The sequence below is a fragment of the Lissotriton vulgaris genome, chromosome 5 (assembly GCF_964263255.1).
Source record: "Lissotriton vulgaris chromosome 5, aLisVul1.2, whole genome shotgun sequence".
NCBI lineage: Eukaryota > Metazoa > Chordata > Amphibia > Caudata > Salamandridae > Lissotriton > Lissotriton vulgaris.
In genome coordinates, this window is record NC_141693.1 from 398,491,715 (window position 1) to 398,518,820 (window position 27,106).

The 27,106-nt window shown below is 44.8% G+C and overlaps 1 protein-coding gene across 2 annotated transcripts in view; it reads left to right on the plus strand.

Annotated features, from left to right (window-relative positions):
- CEP104 (centrosomal protein 104) overlaps positions 1-27,106 on the plus strand; it is a 513,885-nt gene that overhangs the window by 209,102 nt on the left and 277,677 nt on the right. For both annotated transcript variants that reach the window (XM_086921737.1, XM_086921738.1), the window contains exons 9-11: positions 7,513-7,758; positions 8,278-8,478; positions 26,473-26,640. In XM_086921737.1, the coding sequence (XP_086777863.1) occupies positions 7,513-7,758; positions 8,278-8,478; positions 26,473-26,640 (615 nt within the window). The remainder of the gene's footprint in view (positions 1-7,512; positions 7,759-8,277; positions 8,479-26,472; positions 26,641-27,106) is intronic.

The window sequence follows — 27,106 nt, forward strand, 5'->3', positions numbered from 1 at the left end:
ATGGCCAACTCATATGCCCAGGCTCAAACCCGTCCAACATTCAGAGAAATAGAAAAACCTGTTCCTAATAAAGCCCTCGCAAGAGTTGACAAGAAACCCGCCAAGGGCTCTACTGATCCTCCACCCCCCTTAAAACCCAGACCGTTAAGACCTGAACCCCCAGTCTTAACCGGACCACAATGTTACGAATGCAGTGAATGGGGTCACATCGCAAGACATTGCCGAAAAAGGAAAGAGAAGGAAGAAGAGCCGATGGAGGTGGGATATATTCCACGTGCCATCCTCAATGCCCAGGAAACAGGACCGACCTATTACGTAAGTGTCCTCCTTGATGACCGCCCTATTCGGGCATTGTTAGATTCAGGTTGTCGCCACTCTGTAGTGAAAAACAGTTCCCTGACTGATTCCTCTGTCTTCCTGAATCGCACCGTTAGGATAAAATGTGTGCATGGCGATGTACGCACATATCCCATAGCTAGGGTAGAGATCGTCACAGAAAAAGGGACTCAGGTTCTGTGTGAGGTAGGAGTACTTCCAGACTTGCCCGAACACCTATAATAGGGACTGTCAATAAGTGCTTCCCTACTCTGATGGCAGAAGCCTTGTACCAGTGTAAACCGACCGAGGATGTCCCCGGGTTGCTAACCACCGAATCCTGGGCTAACGATTGCAACTTCAGGGCTGCCCAGTTGAATGATTCCTCTTTGGCTCCAGCCTGTCAGAATGCCCAGGACGCTCAGGGGCAGGGACAGCGTACATACCCCTGTTCTCAAAAAAAGGATGGGCTCTTGTACAGGGTGAGCCATGACAAAGCCACTCCTCAGTTGCTTGTACCAGCGGAGTTTCGTGAGCAGGTATTGTTCTATGCCCATGCCCACCTATTGTCTGGTCACTCCGGGGCTGAAAAGACAACTGAGGCTATCGTGCAACACTTCTATTGGCCTGGAGTGTACGCTCAAATAAAGAAATATTGCCAGGAGTGCCAAAGATGTCAGAAACGCAATCCATACCTTCCGCCCAAGGTTCCCCTTGTCCCTCTTCCTATCATTGGGAAACCCTTTGAAAGGATAGGAGTTGATATCATAGGACCCCTGCCTAAATCTCATAGGGGATATCAATACGTGATGGTAGTGGTAGACTATGCCACCCGCTATCCGGAGGCGTTTCCTTTAAGGGCTGCCACCACTAACGCCATTTCGCAGAAATTGGTAGAGCTCTTTTCTAGAATGGGATTTCCCAAAGACCTTATCACTGATCAGGGTACACCATTCGTCTCCAGGCTCATGAAACAGGTCTGCGCTCTTCTGCAGGTAAAACACCTGCGCACGTCGGTTTACCACCCGCAAACCGACGGGTTGGTTGAACGCTACAACGGCCTGATTAAGACCACATTAAAAAAACTCCTGTCAGGAGATGGGAAACAGTGGGATCAATTACTTCCGCTGGCCCTCTTTGTGTTACGGAGTCAACACCAGAGTAGTTTGGGAGCCTCCCCTTTTGAACTGTTGTTTGGGAGGAAACCACGCACCTTGTTGGAGATAACAAAAGGCAGTTGGGAAAAGGAAGGAGCACAGGATGCACAAGAGCTAATGGACTATGCCCAACAGCTGAAAAATAGGCTACATAAACTAAGGACATTGTCCTATGATACCCTAGAAAAAGCCCAGGTGAAACAGAAATTCTTTTATGATAAAGGAAAGAAATGGAGAGAATTAGACATCGGCGATTGGGCTCTTGTTCTCCTTCCCACTTCTACCCACAAACTACGTAAAGAGTGGCAAGGACCCTTCCCGATAGTAAGAAAGATTGGACGAACCACTTATGCCCTAAAGATAACACCTTCCCAGACTCAAATTTCTCACATCAACATCCTGAAGAAATGGTTAGGTCCCCCTCCCAGAACCCCAGTGGCAGTATCCCTAGCCATGACCAGTCCTCATAAGATAGAGCAAGCAGTGATAAACCCTGATCTGTCGGAGGCCCGAAGGAAGTTTTGGACGGGCTGTTCAAACATCCGTCCATATTCTCAGATCAACCAGGCAGAACAACACTGGCAGAGCATCACATACATACACCGCCTGGGGTCACTGTCAAACATAGAGCCTATCGGGTACCAGAGGCACGACGGCTGTTGCTACAAACCGAAGTAAATAACATGCACAAAGCAGGTATAATAGTGCCTTCGAAAAGCAATTGGTCATCCCCAGTGGTACTGGTACCAAAACCTGACGGAAGCACTCGCTTTTGCATCGACTTCCGCGGGGTCAACAAAGTATCGAAACAGGACGGGTACCCGCTGCCAAGGGTCGACGAACTGATTGAACGCCTTGGTGAGGCCCAGTATATAACAACAATTGACCTCACCAAGGGTTATTGGCAGGTGCCTCTGTCCCCTCAAGGCCAGGAAAAAAACGCTTTCACAACACCAGACGGATTATTCCACTTCACTGTGTTACCCTTTGGGTTACACGGAGCTCCAGCGACGTTTCAGCGCCTCATGGACACTGTTCTCGCTCTATATACTCAGTTTGCAGCTGCGTATTTGGATGACATAGTCATACACAGCCCCGACTGGGAGACCCATTTGCGACATGTCGATCAGATTCTAGGCGCGTTAGAAAATGCAGGACTACATATTAACTCAAAAAAATCAAGAATAGCTTTTACTCGAGTCAAGTATCTAGGGTACGTTCTGGGAAGTGGTCAGCTGTACCCACAAGAAGAGAAAGTGAAAGCAATACAGTCACAAACATTCCCAGTAAACCGAAGAGACCTAAGGGCATTTCTTGGTCTGGTTGGCTATTGTCGCCGCTTCATCCTACACTTTGCCTCCGTGTCCGCCCCACTGACGGATATGTTAAAGAAAACGGCTGCTTCTGTACAGTCCAAAAACCCCTCTCCTCAAGCCAAAACTGCTTTTCGGGATCTGAAAGACTTTCTCTCCTCAGCTCCCGTGTTGGCAACCCCAGACTTCATCAAACCTTTTTGTTTACAAACGGATGCCTCAGGGGTTGGTTTAGGCGCAGTATTGTCCCAGCCTGACAGAGAGGGGAGGGAAAGACCCATCTTATACTTAAGCCAAAAGTTGTTCCCCTGAGAGGCTGCTTACCCAACAATAGAGAAGGAATGCCTGGCTGTGAAGTGGAGTATCGAGAAACTCTGTTATTACTTGGAAGGCCGACATTTTACATTGATCACTGACCATGCCCCCTTGACTTGGCTCTATCAGAACAAAGGCCGGAATGATCGCATCCTGCGATGGTTCCTTTCTCTGCAGCCATATAATTTTGAAGTGTGCCATAGAAAGGGGTCGAAGCACACGAATGCAGACTACTTCTCAAGCTACCCTCTTTCCCCCGAACGGGAAAAGCCAGGGGGGGAGGTTTGTCAGCGGGTCGTGAGCTGTCCTGCAGGTAGCCCCGTAACAGACTTTCCCTCTCCCCTACAGGACTGGGCTGGCCCCTTTAATAACTGTTTGAGCTACGATGAGGCCAGCTCCGCCCCTGTGACACAGCGTCATGTGCACCTATCAGGACCGGCCTCGCCAGAGAGAAAGGCGGATGCGGAAGACGCCAGTTCGTTCGTGTCCAGGGACTCTAGGAAGACGGACGAAGGAAGAAGTGCAGCAGAAAAGCACCCGGAGGACGAGACAAGAGGGAGCGGTATCCACGTCAAGGTCCTGGGAGCTGGAGCGGTCTCGCCGAGTGAAGGTCCGGAGGTCGGGAGGAGCCACGGCAAGACGAAGAAGGAGGACATAGTCGCAGAGCAAGGAGAACGGGAGCGGAAGGAAGGCCAGGAGAAGCCAGGAGGCCACCGGTATCGCTCATCGCCCAGCCACGCGCAGGAGGACGCGTGGCTAAGCCAGGTGCATGAACGTTTGCGTGCCTTGCTGTGGGTTAAGCGGGGAGGGACCAGGTAGGAGGGAGGCGAGGACTAGGTTGCCGTCTCTTCTACACTTCACTTTCGGGCAAAATGTCATCTTGGTGGTGGTAGCTGTGAGACATGAACGTACTCCCTCACAACCCCTTCCCATATCACTTGATACTAAGTGCTGTGCACTAACAGCCACGTTTGTTTCTTTTGTTTTACGGTGGGCGAGCTGAAGGAGTACCGCAGAAGATCAAGAAGGAGGTGCACTGTGACAAACGAAGCTCCCTGGAATAACCACTGTGTTTCTTTGTGTAACGAAATATCTGCTCTGTTGTGAATAAACAACACTGACCCTAACATTTAGTCTTGGCTCTGTCCCTCCTTGTAACCAAAGGTTACAGTATCTTTCAGCAGTTTGGAGAGCCTTGGTTAGATCTGTTCATCTCCCCCGAGAATGCCCAATGCAAGCGGTTAAGCGCAATGGAGTTTCCAAGGTGGCACTCACTTTAAGACGCTTTTCATCTCCAGTGGAGCTCAGGCCTCCTGTACGCCTTTCTGCCCATACCACTCCTACGTTGAGTTCTCAAGAAGAACAGGAACGACCGGGCCCAAGTCATCTTTGTGGCTCCAGGGAGGGCACGGAGAGTCTGGTATCCCGAGCTGTTTAGTATGGCCATCGACCCTCCGATCAATCTCCCCCTTCGTGATGATCTGCTGCTGCACCAGTAGAGGAGGATTCTCCACTCAAACCTATCCACTCTCTGCCTTCTTGCATGGAGATTGACTGGCTACAGTTGACTGCTAACGACCTTTCTCCCGAAGTCTGTAGCATTATCCTGGCAGCCAGGCGTCCCTCTACCAATATGGTGTACGTCTGCCGTTGGAAGAAATTTGAGGTATGGTGTGCAGAAAAATCTATTGATCAACTTCCTGCCCCTCATTCTAAGGTTCTGCTTTTCATTCTTTTTCTCACCCAGCAGGGATCTCTCTGGGCACTCGTAAGGGACATCTATCTGCTATTTCTGTCTTCTTCGAATTGGCTGATCAACCTTCTTTGTTCAAATCCCCTATTGTACATAGGTACCTTAAAGGTCTTGTTCATCTCTCACCTCCTTTACCATTCATTACGCCTCAGTGGGACCTTAAGTTGGTTTTGCCTCTTTTGATGTGCGCTCCTTTCGAGCCTCTACACAACTGTCCCCTCAGGCTTCTCACCTTGGAGACAGCCTTCCTTGTGGCGTTAACACCTGCCCACAGAGTGAGTGAGCTGCAGGCATTATCTAAGCTTCATTATCCATCAGTCTGTCTTGACAAAGGGTGCTTCGCACTCTGGTCTAATTTCTGTCAAAAGTGGTCACTCCTTTTCATGTAGGCCAATCAGTCACTTTGCCTACTTTTTTTGCTCCTCCACAATCCTCTAAGAAAAAGGAGCGCTCTGCTGTCTGTACCCAAATAGTGTGTTGCCGTTTAACCTTGACTGGACGGAAGAGTTCCGATGTACGACCAACTCCTCATGGGGTATGTTGGTGCAAAGAAAGGTTGGGCAGTGCAGAAGCGGACCGACTCCAGATGGGTCGGGCTGTGCATCACAATCACGAAGCAACCTACTGAAGGTTTGCAATTCCCCCAGAGTTCCAATCCTGGATATCTGCCTGATGGCAATGTGGCCTTCCCTGCATACTTTAACCAAACATTTCTGTCTGGATAGTCCGGTCCACAGGGATGGTTAATGTGCCTGTTCAGTCCTGCAGGACTTTCTTGTTTGAACTTGGTTATCAGACCCTCCTCCAGGGATGGTATTGCTTGTGTATCTATTCAAAAGGCAAGTCATCTGCTGCTAGGAGTCTCTAGCAGATGAACAGGTTACTTACCTTCAGTATTGCCCTATCTGGTAGAGACTATATCTAGCCGCAGATTTGTTACTGACCCACCAATCCTCCCCACTCTGTGAACGTATTTCTAGGGACAGGGATGACCCTTTTCAGTGCCCAAGTGATTATTGCTATTCATGCTCCTCACTCCTGGCGTGGAAAGTCGTGAAAAGAAACTAACGTCCGCGCGTCTGGGTGGCACCTATGTAGGTACGGAGAAGTCCCTTCTGGCACAGACCATGCTGGCAATGGATGCGAAGCCGATCGACGTCACCTACTGTCGTGCAGGGGGACTGCTGCCGAAAAATCTTCTGGTTCTGGTCTAGCACCCGGGGAAATTCTATGGTAAGGAATCTGCAGCTAGATATAGTGTCTACCAGATATGGCGTTACCGAAGAGAAGTAACTTATTCATTACTGTTTATAATGCCTCAGAGGGGAGGCAACCCGACTCGAGCCAGGATAAAAATACTCCTAAGAAGCGTAATGGCAGTAATTACCCATGTTTTATCAATTTCGGATGAGAGGCCGTTCATTCTGGTCGTCTTATCAGTGGGCAGGGATTTAGTTATTGCTGATCTATCAATTCATGTGGTCGACATGTCAAGTTCTTCATTGTCCTGTGAATAGGACAGTGAAAAATACTTTGCACCCATCTATCTTTATAGTTTTGTCATTAAATAGTAATTTAGGATAGCCTTTGTTATCAGTTTAAGCAAATCGCAACTCTGTTTCTTTCATGTATTACTTCCAATGCGTGCACATTCCTGTTAAGGCATTGGGAAAGTTTTCGCGAACTCCCGTGAAATAACAGACATTTTTAAGTATGACATTTCTCCTGATGTTATAACTAATTATTGAAAGTGTTCCACTTCTGACATCCTGGGTCTAAATCCATGTTGTCCAGCAGTGAACTGAAATACATATGTTTAACTGTAAACAAACAATGCTTAGGTACAGAGAAAATATGTATATCTATATTTATCTGAAGCCCCACCTCTCAATGAAGATGGAACAAGGCTTCCTCAAGTTGAAATGAGGCCCAACAATGTACCTCTTGCACTAATGTTATGGCTTCAACTTTGCAGACTTCAGCCAGGATGCTCTTCAATTCCATCTACTGTTCTTTTACAACCTTCTGCAGTAAAACTCATACGACTGAATTACTTTATATAATTTCCTTCAAGGCTTTTCCATCGTTTTGACCTCTGGTTAATGTTGGATGTTGCACCCTCCTATGCCTATTTATGAACCTATGTGTTCTGTTTCCAATACCCCCGGTGCTCTAAGACGAATAATCCTAGCTTGTAGAGCTTTGCAAAAACCCACATATAAATACATTAATTGATTGCTTACTGTTTTTTGGAGAGGTTGGCTCTCTTAGAGTTGGTTGAAGAGCAGATTTTAGGATTATAGTGCTCAACACTACATTTCATCATATAGATAGACCACTGTTCTTAGTTTTTTTGTAAATTTGCCTTCTGTACCTAGTGATTATTTCATTCATTTAATGCACTAACAAGGTTGCAAACGACGTAGAGCTTTTGCTGTGAGAGCTGTATCTTCAAGGAATAGCAACCAACAATGATAATCAAATTGATAACACAGGCAATAAAAGCACTACGCCATGTTGCAGATGGCATTTCTGTCTGACATTCAGATAATGTGGGTGTAGCATCATTTTCACCATGTGAACTACTTTAGTAGCAGACTGTACCGCCCAGTTTATTTGCCTCCATTATGTTTTCTCTTTTCACCTCTTTTCACTCCAGATCCGTAAAGCACAAGACTTTCCTCTTGAACCCCTTATGTACTCTGTGAGCCCTCATCAGCAGAAACTGGAGGAGTCTCCCCAACGTGAGAGAAACAGAAGTCTGGAGAAGAAGAACAGACGAGAACGGGAACCACCACCGGCAGATCCCCCTCCAAATCTAAGCTCTCCTAAACCTGTTCCCCATCGTTCTCCTACTCCTCCTTTGTCCCCACTGCAACCTGTGCAGGCTCTCCCACGGATAAGTGTAAGTTGTACGGATAGGTAATGTATTTAATCTTAATCTCTGAAATTAGAGTGTGCCAAGAGTGAAGGAAGAAGATGCTGATGTTGCATGGAAAAGTTCTTGAATGGAAAAGTAGCAGGCAACCAAGAAACAGAACTCTAACACTGTTTTCTGTGTGTCTAGCAAGCATATGCCCAGTGTACATTGTCCCAAACTTCCATTCACTCATCAAATAATTTACAAGCCTCTCTTTTGCTGCATGGTAAGGTCGTAACTTAATTTAATTAAAAATTGTCTCTTCAGAAAATCACTTTTGTATTTTGTAGTTAGAAAGCTGCATTCCCAAATCCCTTCAGCAACCAAATTAAGCTCAGAGGACAGAACTTATCTATTGGGATTCACCATTCATGCGAAGTAAAGGCATATATAGGCGGTACACTATATTGTCTGCATTAGATAAATGAAAACCCCTTCTATGTAAAAGAAGTCTGATGTTGACGTCAGTGGTCTTTAGTAACTGTTATTCTACTTGCACTGTAGGTTGATGCTTTACCATATGATGAGAGACCTCTTCCAGCCCTTCGTAAACAGCCAGCAGAGGTGCCTTACTATGATGCTGAACCCAACGAGGAAGATATTAATGACACCCCTAGAAGTGGCATCACAGGGGAACCAGAGCCCTTAACCGAGAAAGCCTTAAGAGAGGCCACCTTTGCCATTGAAGTGTTTGGGGAAGCTTTGGTAAATACTTAAAAAAGCATATTTCTTTATACTTAAATGTGCAATAAAAATGAGTTTTTGAACTTGCGTTGGAGAAACAGACAGTAAGTTTACTTCTGTTAAAACTGTCTTTTTGTTTCGATTTTGAGTAATTATTATCACTATTGTTATCACCAGAACGCATGTACTGAGAAACTGACTTAAAGTAGATTTAATGTGGACTTCTGTATGCAATGCATGCTTCTATTTGTTTGGCACATCAATAATGTCTTTAGATGATGTAGCACCGTATTGCTATGAAATTTCTTTTTCCCTATACTGGTCCACACCCAGTGATAGAAGGCCGGGTAGGAGGACGGATTCTCACTTTGGGTCAGATGTATAAAGCTTTTTTGAGGTTGCAAATAGCACAATTCACAGTTGGGCTGTTTGCGACCACAAATATGCTTTTTTAAATGTACAAACACCAAATTACGATTAGGTCCACACTGGTTTCGTAATACATTTCCACCATTTTCACTGGAAACCATAAAGAAGTATTTACTTGCTTGAAAATAAATACGTTTGTGATCATCTGTATTTCTTTCCTACTCAGCACTGTGGTCCTATTTAAATATGGGAACACAAACTCTAGTACCTGCCAAGCAGACACCAGGTTTCTTGGCTGACACTCTGGCTTGAATGTCTCACTGGTTCCTATTAGCCACTTCCACTACAGCATTTGTATGTCCTTGCTTCTCTTCTGGGCCTTTTCACCCAGCGTTGTTCACCAATACAGTTGGAATGTGGTCCTTCTAGCTCCATTTATAGAAACCACTTTTTTGAGCCTTACAAATCCACGTTTTCAGCAAAGCTGTTTTTTGTCAAAGACCTACGTGGGCAATACATGTGCTTAACAATTAGCCTCTAGATGTCCATTGATTGGCACTCATGTCAATCTAATTTGCTTCTGATACAATGGCTTTTCTTTCTCCTGTCTTTCTCCCTAGCCTGGATCATTGCTTCATTACCGTCCTTTTGATTGTATGAGTTGTATCCCTCTACAGCACCACATCAGGGAACTAGTTTTTAGGTCTCGCTCCGAGCGTTGCAGTGCGCAGCTCTGGTCACGCAGCGAGAGACCTCTTGTAGGGGGTTTCAAAACGGACCTGGTAATCTCACACGCTCATGCATGTGCCTTTCCTTTTGGCCCACGCTATTGGCCTTTGCATGCGTCTTTTTATCAAAGGCAGCACACAATTGCCCAAAGGCGGGTGCATTGCTCCGCTCATGGCCTAATGGTGTCGGATACCTGCACCGCTGCCATGAGGTTTCAATTATCGTGCCCAGACACGGGCGCGATAATTAAAACCACATGGCTCGCTGTGGCACGCGTGCATGCACCACTCGCGGGCTTGTTCTTTTTTGGATCCATTTCACAGGGAAGCAACTAAATGAAAGAAGGAAAGAAAGGTGGGCTGCTCGCGCACACCACTCGTGGGCTTTTTTCCATTTGTCTCTGTGAAGGGTGTGATTGTTTCATCCATGAAATGCGTGTCTCAGTGTACATTTTGTTTCCTTTTAGAAGTCACACGACCGAACATGAAGGCACCCAGGGAATGTGGATACTGAAGATTTTGAATATCAATAAGAAATGTTGCTTACAGTAAATGGTCTTTGTTGTGTATCTGAAGCCTTTTTTGTTATCAGTATTTTGTACACACACCTCACAACAACACACAGTAGGGGCACGTTAAAACTGGGTGAGCCAAGGTGTGCGGCGCAGTGTGGTGCAACAGGGAGCCAGCATTCCTGGAATGCCTCGTTCCCACAGGCACAGCGTTGGGAGAACCGTAACCGCACAATGCAGAGGACACACGATCCGCATGTTTGTGGAATGAGGGAACAGAGCAGCTCCAGAGCGGCTACCTCACCGCCATGTCATGCGCTGCGGCTAAGCTTGCACCGCGACAGCTAGAAACGAGGCGCCAGCCCCTCATGTCGCACACCCCGTGCGCTGGATGCTTTGGGGTCACCAGGAGGGGCTGGAGATTTGTTCAATTAGATAATGAAGAAAGTGCGAACTTCAAACAATGTCAGATATAGTGTCCTAAAAAATAGCCCGGGCCAAACTGCAAGTCGCGAGCAGCTGTTGAAGTTCACAGGCCGGGTGGAAAGATGTGCAGAGCTCGGGTCTTATGAAATTCCTGTTACGCAGCCTTGAGGCCGCGAGACAAGGACCCAGCTCTTTGTTAACGGAGCTGTGTGGACCGGAGACAACGTAACACTAGTACTGACATAAATAACCATTATTGAAGCAGGCCTTAAACATATGTATGTTTGTTTATGCAGGCACCGCTTAGGTGCACACGACAGAGGGCGGTGGAGTTACATGGGAGCCATCGGCCCGGGTGCAAGAAAGGTAAATCGACCCTCCCTTCGTCTGCTAGTTGAGGAGTGAAACAGTCATAACTGGTGTGCAGTGGGACTCTAAGTCTCCATAGTTCTCGTGCCACTGCACCTGCTGCACTATCGATAATTACCCTGTGACAGAGGGAAGAAACGTCAATAACCAAAGAGGGGTCAGGGGTCCCTCGCGCTGTGTGATGCAGTGGAGTGTGGCCGGAGCGTTGAAGTGCAAGGGGGCCCACCTAGATAAACAGGCACAGAGATTCGAATAGAGTTAAAAGGGAGGTCATTAAATTTTGTGTAGCAGAGGTGTGTATTGTTGGAAAGCATGATTTATGTGCGTTTGTTTTGCCTGTTTTTTTGTTACGTGTTTTGTTTGCGCTTCCACGTCAACACACCACCACTTTTAGTAACAGAAAACAAGCATTTGCCATGCAATAGGTCCCATTTACGCAGTTTGAGCTATTGGCATTGTAAATAAACTCATTATTTATTTCTTTACACTTTTATATAGCACAAACTTTACACAAAGGTATCATAGCTCTTTAAATCAGCACCAATTGCGTTACAGTTAGCCACAAGCATAGCGTTTGTAAAGTATGTGCTAAACCACCGTGCGTGTTTGGTGAATTGCATAAAACTGCGCAGCCTAAAGGTGGGATGCCGGGGTGGGCTTGTGCTTAGTTCCATGGTTCTACAGTGCACCACTTGCAGTGCACTGGGTGTAACGCAGTTACATCCTGACCATGGAGGATTGACAAGGTTCTCAGGAATTTATTTATAAAGGGCCGCGTGCATGGTTGTAAAAATGCTCCCATATATTAACAAGCATTTACAATGCAATAGGTCTTGCATTTGCAAAAGTTTAAGCTATTGGTATTTTAAATGACAATGATTTTTATTTATCAGTTTAAAAAAACAACACATGAATAAAAAAAGGCAGTGTCATTTACAATTGCCAATAGCTCAAACTTTCACAAATGTGAGACCTATTGCATTGTAAATGCTGGTTTCTTTTTCTTACAGCACTCCATTCATGTACATGGCTTCGCTGTTGTGAAAATGCCCCAAAGCTTGTGTGTAGTTACTTTTTCCCCACCCCCTTCACTGTTGCACCGCCTCCACTTCTCATTCGTTTAAAAAATAATTGTATCCTGATCGGTCCAGCAGCTCCTTTAAAAAAATTTTTTTTTTTAAAAAAAAAAGCACTTTGGTGCATCATGATTCATCTGCGTGCATTTGGTGACTCAAACTCTGGTATACTTCATGGCTGAATTTTTTTTTTCTTGAAGATGAGCCTGGCAGTGGAATGTAAGATGGCTTTGAACAGAGTCAATGTTCATGTTGAAATTCCTACTAGCATGGCACTGCCTGCTTCAGTTCTAGAGATGATAAAGGCGTGGGCTGCTAATCTTAGCTGGTCATAGGAGAGAAGATGGTGAAAGTTGGCAGATTATGTTGTTTTGTTTACTTGTGCTAACAAAGACAGTGTGGATACCAGCTGAAACCCAAGAGATTTCACCATGTTGCTCTGAAAAGGATTTGAAGGAGATCAGGAGGACTTTAGTTTTTGACGGGTTTGGTTTCAGAAGACCATCCACCCTTGAACTATGTCAGTGACTTTTAGTAGGGTGTGTAAGTTACATGAACCACGCGACCAGCTAGGCCCTCCAACTCTCCCTTCACAGCTAGAATAGCAGTCTCTATTTAGTTGGAGTTCTACAAGGAAAATGTTGATCTTTCTCAAAGGGTTTTCTTTCTTTTGAGAGGTCTGTATCTCCTTGACGGGATCCAGTCCCGCTTTTGCTGTCCATATCCTTTGCTATAGATAAAACCTTCCCTCTTCCTCCTCTTGTCAGCCATTCCCCATTCAAGCCCTAGCATGAATTCAAAATGTTGCTAATCCAGCTATCTGTCTGGTCCACCACTTGGAGTGCTGCCTAAGGAAGGGCGTGAGGGGAATTTCAGTGTCCTTCAATGGCACTCTCACAGGCATAGCCTCTTCCCCCGTGATATGAAGCTCCCCTTTAACCCAGCTGGTATTTTTAGTACAAGGGAAATACTAAGGATTCCTAGTATCTTACAGCTGCGTTTGACACCCTCTCTCCCTCGGTATTAACATCTCGACTAAGGGAGATAGGGGTGGAGGGGTCTGCACTTAGCCTACTGACCTCCTTTCTTGATCGGAGAGAACAGAGAGTTAAGCTGGGAGAGCTTCTATCTCCATCCCTTCCTGTGCACTGTGGGGTTCCTCAGGGGTTGGCATTAAGTTCGACCCTATTCAACATCTATGTAACCCCACTGGCCAGGCTTATTAGAGCTTTTGGGATGGAGGTAGTCTCCTATGCCGACGACACGCAGATTCTGGTGTCTCTCGCCCAGTCTGTCACTCTGACTGCCTCTAATTTTAGATCATGTATGGAGGCAGTCGCCCAATGGATGATTAACAATTCATTGAGGCTTAACGGCGAGAAGACCGAGATTATGGTGTTCGGAGGAAAGGAGGAGATATGGTCGGCGGAATGGTGCCCCACCTCGTTGGGAGCCGGCCCCGCAACCCACGGGCCTAGCTAAGAATTTGGGAGTCCTGATTGACCCCTTGCTAAGTATGCAGCAGCAGGTTAACAGAACAATTGCCACCTGCTGGGGTGTTATCCACATTCTAAGGAAGATCAAACACTACCTGTCCCCGCAAGCGAGAAAGCAAGTCGTGGTAGCCCTGATAGGGTCGAGATTGGACTATTGTAATGCGCTGTATGCAGGGATTAACAAGGGCCTGCTGCAGCGGTTACAAATGGTTCAGAACGCCGCTGCGAGGTTTGTTTTAGACTTGCCTAGACGTTCATCAGCCACTGCTGCTAGGAAACTTCTTCATTGGCTTCCGATGGAGGATAGGATTCTTTTTAAAATTCTCTGCCTGACATATGGAGCCTTGGCGAGAAACAGGCCGGGAGGAATTGCTGACCTTTTGGTCCCTTATAGCCCTTCCAGAAATTTACGCTCTGCCAAGAAGTCTCTGCTACTTGCGCCCCGCTTTCGGAGAGCTAAGTGGGGGGGCAGAGCTTTTTCGGTCTTGCGCCTAAATGGTGGAACACCCTACCGGATGAAATTAAGTCTCTGCCCACTTTGCAAGCCTTTAGAAAGGCTCTGAAGACTCGTCTTTTTGTCAAAGCCTACTTGTAGTTTTTGTCGACTTTTGTCTGTTAGGCGCCTTGATGCCTTCGGGTTTTAGTTGTACTTTATAAATTGCTTTTCATTTCATTTTTCATTTCATTTCATTTCATTTCACCCTGGGATATCGGTAATATTTCAAAGCACAGTGATCTCTATGATAACAGTAGTATTATGAGATAAACAGACATTATATATTGAGACAAGTTTTAATAAAAAATTTGAACATATCTAGGGTCAGATCAAATCTACATGGAATTTTAGTGGGGTGAGATCAGTCTAACCCAGCTGGTGGCATGAGCGAATCTAATGTTTTAGAAGACCCCGACTGATAGACTGTATACACAGCTTTTTGGCATACCTCGCCTCTTTGCAGCCTCTCCCAGTTCTGTTTGTCAGTACACAGTTCATCAACTCTGTCCTGACAAGCTAATGCTGCCCACTGCCAATTTCCCCCTCCATTCCTAGATTGCTTCCTGAATCCTATGAAACCCTCAAGCTCCATTTAGCTAATAGGAGAAAGTGTTGCAAGGCCCATAAATGTTGCCATCCCCTCTGTTCGCAGGGTGAGTGAGCCACAGGCTCTATCTTCCAAGCCCCCTTTCTTCTCTGTGCATCCGGAAAAAGTGGTGCTTAGGACAAGGCTCTCTTTCCTTCCTAAAGTGGTTACACCATTTCACATAGGACAAACTATCACTTTGCCCCCTTTTTTCCCACCTTCGCACCCTTCCAAGGAGGAGGAGAGACTCTACCGTATGGACCCTAAACGTGCGCTGTCCTTTTACCATGACCGCACAAAAGATTTCCCGGTGGACGATAAACTCTTCATTGGCTATCTAGGTGCCAAGAAAGGTCAGGCTGTTCAAAAGCGTACCATTTCTCGATGGGTTGTCCTTTGTATTAAAGTCTTTTACGCTTTAGCGAAAAAGGAACCTTCAGTGGGGCTGTGTTCTCATTTCACTAGGGCTACAGCAGCAACCACTGCATTGGCACGTGGAGTTCCACTTTTTGGCATTTGCCAAGCGGCCAGGTGGGCACCTTTGCACATGTTCACCAGACATTACTGCCTGGACAGCCAGGTCCAGAGGGACGGCTGTTTTACCCATTTGGTCCTCCGGGACTTTCAGGTGTGAACTTAGGGATTGTATTGCTGGGGTATCTATTCTAAGGTAAGGAATCTCCTGGACTTTCAGGTGTGAACTTAGGGATGGTATTGCTGGGGTATCTATTATAAGGTAAGGAATCTTCAAATAACTGTCTCTATCAGATGAACAAGTTACTTACTTTTGGTAACGATGTATCTGTAAGAGACATAGTTTAGTTTAGATTCCTTTCCGCTCCACCCATACTCCCCACTCTGCAAACTGACTTCTAGGGATAGGTACTCCCTTACCGGTCCCTAGTTGTGGGGCACCAGTGATCAGTGTCTTGCATGACTGTGTTTCTGGCATGGATAGTCGGTGTCAGAACAGACGTCAGTGTGCAGGGGCAGTGTCTAAGTAGGCTTCAACGTTATCCCGGCGACCATGACGCTGGCGACGGAATTGGAGTCAACCAACGCTCTCTCCGACGCTCAGTGGTACGGCTAAGAAAACATTCTCCAGATCCAGTTTGGCGCCTGGGGTTAATTCAAAGGTAAGGAATCTACAACTAATCTAGGTCTCATACAGATACATTATTACCGAAGGTAAGTAACTTGTTCTTTAGGGGAACTGGAGATAAGATTATTTTTCAAATTAAGTTAACGTGGCACTAAAAAGCGCACAGTGGCAGTGGTCATGGTAGACCAGGACCCAGGTGCGATTTGAGATCCACCACGACAGAGCGCGGGTCGGATACACCAAGCAGTTTGGCCCGCCAATGCCTTGAAGTAGGGAAGTTTGAAAAATTTCTATATCCTAATCTGAAAAGAGACGTTTATCTAAGGAAAAGCTCTTTTCCACTTGGGTCAAACCTGAAATCCAACTGTTGACTGGGTACTTTTCATAGTCTGTCTGGGACATCTAAAGCAAAGGTTTTCCAAGAGTTTCCAAACTTTATTTGGTGCCTAGACTAACACAGGTGTCCACTTCTCAGGTTCCTAGGACCTCTGAGGTAACACATAGAAACTCACAGGGTATGTGGCATAGGACAATAGCAAACTCTACTCCAGATCCAGCAGTCACTGGTCAACTGCCATTCAAGTCAAGTCAAGAGTTCTTTATTCGGTGATTAAAAAACACCATAAAAGCACATGTATATAAACAATTAAAATACAATGAAATCATTGTCAGAACCCCGACTGCAATTACATACTAAGTTTAAAAGAATCTAACATGGAGAATTCATTATTAATATAACATTCAGGCCTACCCTCTAGTTACCCTCAATCGCACCGCAACTTTAATAAAATTCATAATGCAACATAATGTCAGGAGGTCAATCGCCTTTTGCAAAAAAAGTAAAGCAGCTTTGGCATGTGTAAAATTGGCTTGTTTTAAAATACCCACCAGGCATTGAATAAAAAGAACACAAAAGTACAAAATGAAGGGAGTCCTGCGGAGACCTGTTGTCGCAGCCGCAAGCTCCCTTCTGCTCAATTGAAAGTGTAAAACCTGGTGGATCCGCCAGTAAATACGGTAACAAATTGAGCCTAAAACGAGACATTAAAAACCTGTCTTGGGTATTATACATAAGGTAGAGGTACGGCTCCATTCTCTCAGTACTTTTGATAAGGCTATGGGTGCTCACAGGACATTTGGCCCCCTCAACCTCTGTTCCGTTTGTGGTTCTCTGGGCCAAAAAGGATCTCTTTATGGTCAACTTATCCTGGGGTACAATAGCTGCAGGATTTGTAAAAAGGTCCTTATGACCAAGGCTTTCCAAGCTTGTCTTTACATAGTTAAGCCATTGTATACTCATACTTTTATCCCTTCCCAGGCAATCGCCTAGGATTTGTATACTCAGAGTTGCCTCGGGGTTTGTCCAAATTTTTAGCCAAGATGGGCCTAAGCTTGACCAGATCTTCAAGGTATGGCCTCCCTAGTTCTCTATGGGCTATTACAGCTGGGTTACTCTGTGGAATTTTCAGAATTAAGCGCAGGTATTTATTTTCCTCCCGCTGTAATTGGTTGGTGTTCACAAAGCCCCAAACTTCAGCCCCATACATGGCTTTAGAGCAACAAATGGAGCTATAAAGATTCATTACTTGTTCGGGCGACCATCGACTGACCCTCCGCCTATAGCTTGCAATGGCGCCATTAGAGGATACCAATTTACAGCAACGTTCCTCCACCAGTGGGTTAAATTTTAACAAACTATCAAATAATAAGCCAAGATACGAAAAGGCCTGTACCCTTTCTAGGGTATGGCTTCCAATCTTGTAAGAGAAACTGGTGCAAGGTTTATTACCTGCTAGCATTACATACGATTTACCCAGATTGACAGACAGATCCAAAGTATCCATAAACTTGACGAATCCGTCTATTAAAATCTGTAGGCTTTTTGGGGTACGCGCTAGTAGGACCGCGTCATCCGCGTAATAAAGTACCGGGATGCAGCGGGACCCTACTCTTGGGCAATCTGTTTTCAGGTCAACTGCCATTCTTTATTGGAATTATCCTCTTTAGCTGCATGTTCCTAGAGCCACCCAGGCAGTCCGCAAAATGACCCTTGGAGATCTTTCTGCCGTTTGATTTCAAGTGGAAGTGGGAACAACTTCCTCAGGTCCTTCTCACACTTCAGCAGATATCAAGTGCAACAAGTTCAGTCTGCTTGGTATTGTTTAACAAGTATAGTGGTAGTCTGAGGAAGGCTGGATGAGGGTGCAGCTTTGTTTTGTCCACCTGACTGTGGGTGGAGGACACCCTAATTCCTCTGACAAAAAGAGTAAATGTTCCTAGGCCCTGATCTACCTACGTTTGCAGTAGTTCCTGTTTGCTTTACTGCAAAAAGGCCCAAAATGCAATGTCTCAGGGCAAATACAAGATTACAAAGGCCTACAGCCTTATTAAACTTGGGCTCTGAGACTAAGAGTGTGAATGGGAGTGTACTATAGTAATCTTAGTGTCCCCTCACATCAAACACTAAAATCCAGTTTGAAGGTAAAGAACACACAACCAACCTAGAGACAGATCTCTTGTATAACAAAATCATGCAATCAGAAAGGATACATAAAAATTATCCTAGCATTCTATTTGTTCCCTTTAAACTACCCAAAACGTTTACGTGTGCTTCAGGGAGACCTGTCATGCAGGATTTGCACTTTGCTCTCAACAGGAGTGGTACAAGCACCACCTACATATTCCGTTGAGCTCAGAGGAGTCATCTCTGCCAGTTTGTCAGGAGGTTGTGTGCTTCTACCATGAATTTCACTTCTCTTCCTGGGCTGAGCACAGGCAAGGAGTTGGGAGAGGCTAATACTAGTTAACCTTCTAACAGTTGCGGCTCGTAATGGGTAACTCCATAAAAGTTATTTTTCCCTAATCTTTATTTACAATCCAACTTCACCATTGAATTTGATTTTTAATAACTATTAAAGATTGCGGTTTCATTATTTTTCTAGTTAGTCTTATTCTTGCGATACAGTATTAGTATTGTATCTGTATTTTGGTTTTCTACATTGGACAGCTAGGCCAGCCACATTGAAAACAGCTTTTTAGACCTTGTCTCTGTAGGGACATTGTAAATGCCATGCATATGATGCACCCTACCTTGTGGGCTACAAGGCTTACATAAGGGTGTCTGACTAATGTTTTAAAGGGAGGTTTTTATCTGTTAAAAATGGTTATTGTAACATGTCACACTGCAGGAGTCCGGATACAATGGTAGCCCTGAAGCCACGTTTTCCATTGTGACTCTAGGGGAAGGCACAATAAGTGCTACAGTCCACAGGGGACATTTATCTTTCCCTGCCATTGGGTGCAGTTTCTACACAATAAACTATGACCTTGTACAAGACTTAAATGCGCCAATCAGGGATTACTCACCTTTGTGCATGTTTTTGGAGTCGGGTACATGCAATGAACAACAGTGCCCCAGAGTGCAAAGTCTAAAAACCAGCTACAAAATTCAGCAAAATATGAGGGGAACATGCCAAAAATGTTATTTTCTCATACAGACGAAATGAAGAATTGCATTTCAAATCACCAACAAGTGAATCGAGGTTAATACCCCATTTTGCAAGATCAAAAGTATTATCATAATAATATTTGATTGTGGTTGATTAAAAGTGTGACAGACTAGTGTGTCCAGTATTTTAATGTGAGATGGCTAGGAGTTAATTTGAGTGAAGGGTTTAGCAAAGAAGATGGAAACTCCGTAAATTGTCACATGCCTGGTGAAAGAGAATGTGGAGGAAACAGAATTGTACTTTTTGAGATACATGAAGTAGCATGAGAAATAGAATTTTACTGTTCAGAATTGTGGGATTTGATTGCTACAAGTGAAGCAGAACCTGCTTGTAAAGCTGTTAATTGTGCTCAGCATCCCTAGTGCAGCTCGCTAAGATTCCAGAGCCACTCTTGAGAGTAAAACAACCAGCTTAAAACTCCAATTTCCTGTTCCTGGTGGCACTGCTGCTCCTGACTCTGCTGGTATTAACTTTAGTTGTAGTCTATGAATCTGGGACAACAAGGGAACTGTTGATAATCCTTCTCTCAAAAAGGGAACCAGACACTGAACCTAGGCACCCTTGTCCACCAGTACCTACACCAAACCTGTCCGTATCTTGCTGTCATTGCCAAGACTGTGAAAGCACTGTTCTTTGAGACCCTTGTGCCAATGTAGGACAAGGAGGATACATTTCACTTGGTGGCACCAAGAACTCCCATTTTAAAGCTGGCCCTTACATAAGAATTTCCGATTCTCAAGGAAGCCCAGGAAGTGGAATTGTATTTCTGAGACTGTAGATCACATTCATTGGGCAACAAATTTCAGAAACCCTGGGGACAGTCCAGAGTTTGTGTCTAGGAATCTCCTAATGCTGTCGGTGACAGAGATGTGGGTTCCATGAATAGTATAGTGATTCAGTTCAGTAAATCTTTATTTCGAAGAATAAAAATTCCTCATAAAAGCACATTGCATAAAATTTCATTACATTTCATTCCTGAACTTTTCATGTTAAAAACAACAATAGAGAAGAGAGGATATGATTCACGGGGCAGGTATAATTTTACAACACTAATTCATTTCTTGTATTCCTCAATCTTATTACTGCTACTTTTAAAAAGCTTAAAATGGCACATAGGGTGTGGGGATCAGTGGCTTTCTGTAAAAACAACAATGCAGTTCTTGCTTGGCGGAATTTCTGTTTCTTTAAAATGTCTACCAAAAACAATCGTCTGGGGTTACTATGAAATGAACATAAAAGTACAAAATGAAGGGTGTCCTGCGGAGACCTATTGTCGCAGCCGCAGGCACCCTTCTGCTCAATTGATACGGTAAAACCAGCAGGGTAAGCTAAAATATTTGGTAACCAATTGAGCCTAAAACGGCACATTAAAAACCGATCATTTTGGCTATACATAAGAAACAGATATGATTCCATTCCCCCTCCATTTCTTACAAGATCATAGGCTGCTAGTGATTTCTTTGCCCGGCCACAACTTCTTCTGTCAGCGACATATTTTTCTAAAAGCAATTTTTTTACCTTCATTTTACAAGTATTTACAATCAAGGAGGGATCATTAAAAAGCTGGCCCTGGTCAATACTTGTTAAAGAGTCTTTCACATATTTCAACTAGGGGATTTGTAGGGCCTTGTCTCTTTGTAAGCAGTCTGTAATTATTTACCTGGTTAGAGCTGCCTCCGGGTTAGTCCAAGTTCTCATCCATGCCATAATTGGCCTTAGTTTAACAATATCAGAAATATATGGCATCCCTAATTCATCATGGGCAATTTCAGCAGGGATGGCTTGCGGGACTTTTAAGATTCTCCGAAAGAATTTATCTTCATGCTGTTGAAGTTGCTTACAGTCCCTAAAGCCCCATATCTCAGCACCATACAAGGCCTTAGCTGTACTGATTGAGGCATATAATGCCATTATCTGTTCTGGGCACCAGCGTCCCAATCTACGGGCAAAGCTCAAAATAGCCCTATTTGAGGACACAAGCTTGGTGCAATGGGCCTCAAGCAGGTGATTAAATAACATGTCCCCATCCATTAGCAGCCCTAAGTAGGGGAAGGTCTTTACTTTGCCCAGAGTCTGTGACCCAATTTTAAACACACTCTTGTTAGTAGGTTTTTTACCGGCCACCATGACAAAGGATTTTGTTAGGTTGACAGACAAGTCCAAGTCCCCCATGAACTTAACGAATCCGTCCACCATGAGTTGCAAAGCCCTTGGGGTCCTGGCCAGCAGGACCGCGTCATCCGCATACAATAGTACTGGGACATGACGCGGTCCTACTTTGGGGGAATCAACTTCTAGGGCGATGAGGGCACTCTCTAGGGCATTAATGTAAAGGGAGAAAAGAAAAGGGGCTAATATGCACCCTTGTCTTACTCCCCCTGAACATAAAAATTGATCAGTTCGCCCCCCGTCTGGACTGAAACGAACCTTGGCCGTGGTGTTCCAGTGCAGCTCTTTCAGTATATACAGTGATTCAATTGTACATGGACAAGGAGGCCAATTGTCATTACTCCTATTGAAAGCAAATGTGTAATTATTTGGGCGTTTGTGTCATTGCCATCTTGGCTGCCTAAGGGGGTTCATTCCTGACATAAGTTCTATGGCTGTACCTCCTGTCTCTCCCACTATTCCCAGGAGGAGTTCATGCTCAACCTTGCAAAGAGGCTGTAAAACCAAATCAGTTGATATGCAAGAATCGCATTGATGCAGAGCCTATGACTATGAATTCCAGCCTAGCCATATGTCAACAGTTGTGGCTAAAGACCTTAAACCTGAATTCTGAGGTTCAGGAAATAGTAATTGACCTCCCTTTGGTTAGAAGAACTTGCTTGATCTCTTGACTAACAAGGTCCTCCAACAGTACAAAATGGGCACAGTCTAGTCCAAACTGCAGGTGCCTTTGTCATCATACAGCATAGACCTCTGGCTTTCAAGGTTATGTAAACCTTTCAGCAGAAAGTCACCAGCTAGAAATTCCAGTGAATTCCTTGCGGACCAGTTGCTATCCTCAGGACCCTTTCACAAGGCCCACTATACTTTTGTGCAGTGGACACTTTGTCTACTACACTCAGTAGAACTAATGGCACGAGTCCTCTGAATGGCGAAGAACAGCTATGCTGTACTGCAGCTATCATGCTGCCTCTGTCCCTACCTCAACATCCCAACACCTTGAGGTGGGGTTCTAGTAACCCTGGGCGAAGTACTACGTTTGCGAAGTTTGCAAAGTTTGCGCTTCTTCGCACTACGCAAATTGCACATAGCAGAATGCAAACACGCATAGCGGTAATTTTTTGCTTGCTTTCGGGCCCTAATGTCAAGTTGGTGACCGCGAGCGAGCAAAATGTCATCGCTGCGAGCCTTTTTCCTTGTTACGATCAGCAACATCAAGTTGCCGATCGCGAGCATGGAAAATAAACCTCCTGGCGAGATTCTCAACACGGGGAGGTCGGGTTTCTCATTGCGAGTGGTCGCGTATGCTCGCGACCGCTCGCAATGAGAAACTACCAGTCCACGTTGAGAAAGCTGCTGCTCGAGTAGAAATCTACACGAGCAGCAGAAAACGACCGCTTGCACTGTGCAAGATGCGGTTTGCACTGATTGCACATTGCGGACAAGCATCCGGCACTGTGCAATCAGTGCGAACAGCATTATGCTCAGTGCACTATACAGTTCGCGTAGTGCGAAGTGCACTTCGCGTAGCGCTGCTACGCGAACTACTCCCAGGGTTATAAGCAGCTCCTCCTTTTTGGAGCAATCAAACTGGTGCCTTACCAAGAAAGAGGAAGAGAACTCTGCCCCTTTGTGAATTTCTGGGTTCTGAATTGTTTCTCTCCACCATCAATGGACCTTAAGGATGTCTACTTTCAAGTACCTAGCTTCAGGTACCATAGGTGATACCAACAATGCCAGTACGGAACACTTCCATTCTGCCTCCTTAGCTCCCCTTATGTCTTCACCAAGATCTTTGCCACATTGTCAGTTGTTCTATGAGACCTTAAAATCAAATCATTATTTCCGATAACTTGTCCTCAGCATCCTGCTTCTTTGATACTGTTCTATAAAACATAGTCTGATCTAGCCCTGACAGTGAGGACTCTTTACAGACCTGGATTGTGCGTGAACTATTCTTGGACCCTTCCAAAAGGATTAATTTTGTTAAAGCTATTTTGTTTTCTAGCCTATGAAAGCCTGCCCTCCTCCAGAAGAAGTAACAAATATTTCCCAGGCATTGGATCACTTCATGAGCAACAAGGGTCATGACAGTCTGGTGGTTTCAGTGTACTTCAGGGACCACATGTGTCCTACATAAGACGGTTACTCATGTTCCTACCAGTTCACACCTCTTTGGGTCCAACTTTGGAATGCTTACTGCATGACCCCACTTCCGCATTCCCCATTAGCAGCTCACCACATGAATTTTCATAACAAGAGTGGCATGCACATTGCAGAGAACACCCTGATTTCCTGGTGGTGCAACCCAGATAAATCCCTGGCCATAAACATTTTGGTCCTGAAGGCAGTCACAATAGTGTTAAGACGTTCCTACATGTGCTGAGATCAAGTATGGTGACAATCCAGGCCGAAAACACCAGTGTTATCTTATAGACCATGAATCAAGGGGACGCCCTCTCACCACAGCTGTGTCCAATAGCAGTGCATTTGTGGAATTGACAATTATCAAGAGCCCATGACTTACATGAGGTGGAGAAACGAGAGGAAAAGCGGCATCCGGTAGTGCACCCTCCCAGCCAAACATACAAAAAGGCTATCCTTACACTATCCCAAAAGAGTGAGACTAAAGTACCATCTGTCACTCCTGTCTGTGTGTTCAATGAAATGGAGAAGTCCAGTAAATGTCAGGCAAGCCCTCACACACCCATCCTAATGTCATAATTCATCATAGGGCTTGCTGAACTTGTTATAAATAATTTTGTTGATGAGTTGGACTCACTATGTCATGGGAGTAATATTGTGGGGATGAGGGGGTATGGGATCCTAAAGGTGCAAAAAAAAATAATCTCCTATGGTGTCTCAGGAATCACCTTTAAATATAAGAGGACCCAGATGATAATAGAGTTTTATATCGCGTGAACTTGACCTGAATCGGGTATTGGAGCGCTTAACATGAGCACCAGTTTCGTTACAGAAGGACACATTCATTTTTGTTAGGCACAGGGAGATTAAGTGATTTGCCCAGAATCACAGGATGTTTAGCGTCATTGCCGAGACTCGTACCCGGTTCCCCAGCTTTGAGGTCGACATTTCTAGCCGTAAGGCTTCATCCTGTTTAGAGCATCATTACTCTTGCATCGTGTTGGTCAACTTGTTTCTGCCCTGTATTGGCCCCAGTCCGCCGTCTGGCATTTATTAGTATCAAGAACCCTAAAGCATACTTTAATTAGTCCCACCCATTCAAAAGGCCTTCAAACAGTAATGATGCCCAAAGAGATTTAGAGCATACTCGTGTATGTATATTAAACATATTAATACATAGAGGCTTGTAGCAATATGCACCAATCCACTGAGTGCACGTGCTCTAGTGTCACTGCAATTTGCACATGTGGGGAACACCGCACACCAGTTGCCAAGTTGTATAGTGCTAAAAATTTGATTTCAGACACATGTATCAGTCAGCTCAAGTCCTAATCTATAATAAGGTTGTTAATGCCCTATAGTGGCATGCCAATTGGTTCTCCTTGTAGTCTAACACTGGATGGGGAAAAGTTTTAAAGTTATTAAAATGTTTATGGTTGCATCCAAGTATAAGCCTGCTGGTTTCTTGCTTGCCCCAGAACTTATCTTGTCAAAGGTAAAATTCTTCTTGTGTCCTTGGTACTCCTAGGTCCAATTAGCCCGGTGTGCGGTGTTTTAACAGCAGCCGAGGGCGGGAGAACCACGCCTTGTGGGTCCATCCTACTTCTGTATGTAATGTCATATGCCCGGTGTGCAAAGACGGGGAGAGGATGTGGTGTTACAGCGAGGTCTTGAAAACCAGATTAGGGTCTCAGTGTCAGCTCACCATCCTGTGATCCTTGGTAAATCACTTCATCTCCCCGTGCCTAAAGAAAATATATATTCATGTGATCTTGTGTAACTGGTGCGCATGTAAAGTGCTTCAATACCGTCATGTCGAGTTTGCGCTACATAAAACCTCCACCAAAAAAAAGAAAAAGAAGGAAAAAAATGACGTATGTTGGGAATTGGAGTTCCTGTATCTGAGACCGTGTATTAGACATAGATTGACTTGACCAGGCTGCAGTACAAAGAAAGAATTGCTTGTGCCCTGAAAGGGCCATTTCACTTGCTGGTACATCATCCATGTAGAGAAAATGATTGGTTTGTAAATTTACAATCACTTCCAAAGAAGTAGATACTGACGGTAGAAGTAACGGGCCAAAGAAGCGGTTACACTTTTTCGCCAGTTGGGCCTTCATGGTGGTTTAGCCAGGACTCGCAGGACTGCGCACATCAGGGAGGGAGATGGGCAGAACAGGTCCCAATGGTTGGCACCAGATACAATCTCGGTAACAAGTGCTCTCTTCTGTGTGGTTCCTGCTCCCGGAACATGGCTGGCTTCTCCTCCTCAACAGTCTCTCCTCTGTCAGGACCAGGTACACTCCTTCTATCTCAGAACAGGCAGGCAGATTTATAGGAGCTAGGCAGATTCATAGCTCTCCAGTAATACTTTAGGTAATGCATCCTCACCTCTGGAAGACTGGTTGCCAGGCAACTAGACCTTGATCTTAGTTGCTCTTGGAAATCTCTGCCGGAGCTCCCTTCCTTGGTCAATAACTTGGAAGAGGAATAAAGTGGGATGGTTGGTGCCCACCTTTTCCCTGATTTTCCATTATATGCGATACAAACTCTTTACTGGACAGTCTTTCAGAGACAAGTTAGAGACAGTCATGCATGCAATAAAATACTAACCAAGCTATTAGCAACCAAATTCAAATATGAATTGTTTAAGCAAATACACAGATTACTAAAATTATACCCCAATGGTAACTCGGAGGATTGTATAGAGTATCTTGATTATGGCTCAGTCTCCGAAAAATAAACACCCTGAAGATGTAAGAACCAGGTCGCTGACAGCTGTCCCTCAAAGGATCAAGGACTACAGAATTTAAAGGTTCAAATTGGGACACCATCTAAGGCAATTTATTTCACTCGCCAGTTTGGCCAAGTAAAAAGGCCAAACCTTATTAACTTTCAATAAATGCTCCCAGAAACTCCCGGGTAATAGTGCACTTTAGAAATCTTATTTTCATTTAATTTTCAGCATTGCAAGAATAAGAAGACCTTTTGAATCCTGCAATTATCTTAATTCTACTTTTCTTTCCGTTTAGGTCGCAGGAGCCTACTCCAAAACCTGGTCATATCGAGAAGATGCCTTGCTTGCTGTGTATCGAAAATTGACGGAGATGTCAAATGGAACATCCAAGGATGAATTGAAAAACATGCTTCGAGCTGCTATTTTCCTCGTTCGAAGGGCCATCAAAGACAAAGTGTCCTCGGTGAGTTAAAGTTTGCTATAGAAATGTCTCGACTTTTAACATTTATTTGAGCAGCTAGTTGTGCCTTTTAAAAGCTAATATTTAGTATGCCTTGCTTCCGATTTCGTTCTCCTTTTGAAGCGCAGGGTCTGGGTTTCGATTCCAATCAAATTATGGTAGAAGTTTGAGTCCAGTGACTGATTTGTCTTTTATTTGTGCACTTTGTTCTTTAGAATGGTCTTCTACAAGTTCTTTGCTGTTGAATTTGGGACCAAAGACTTCTGGCTGAGATTTCGGCAGTAGAGGTTGTGTGTGTATGTGTTAGCAGTTGAAGCTTTGTATTTCTTGTTCTAATAACTCGTGTCTTTCCAGCTGTGCTTACATTATAGTCTACACTTGTTTCATACAAAAGTGTGAGAAACATTGTCCATTCATCTTTTATTCTACTGCTGCAATACCCCTGAATGAAAGGGACACGAGATAGTGA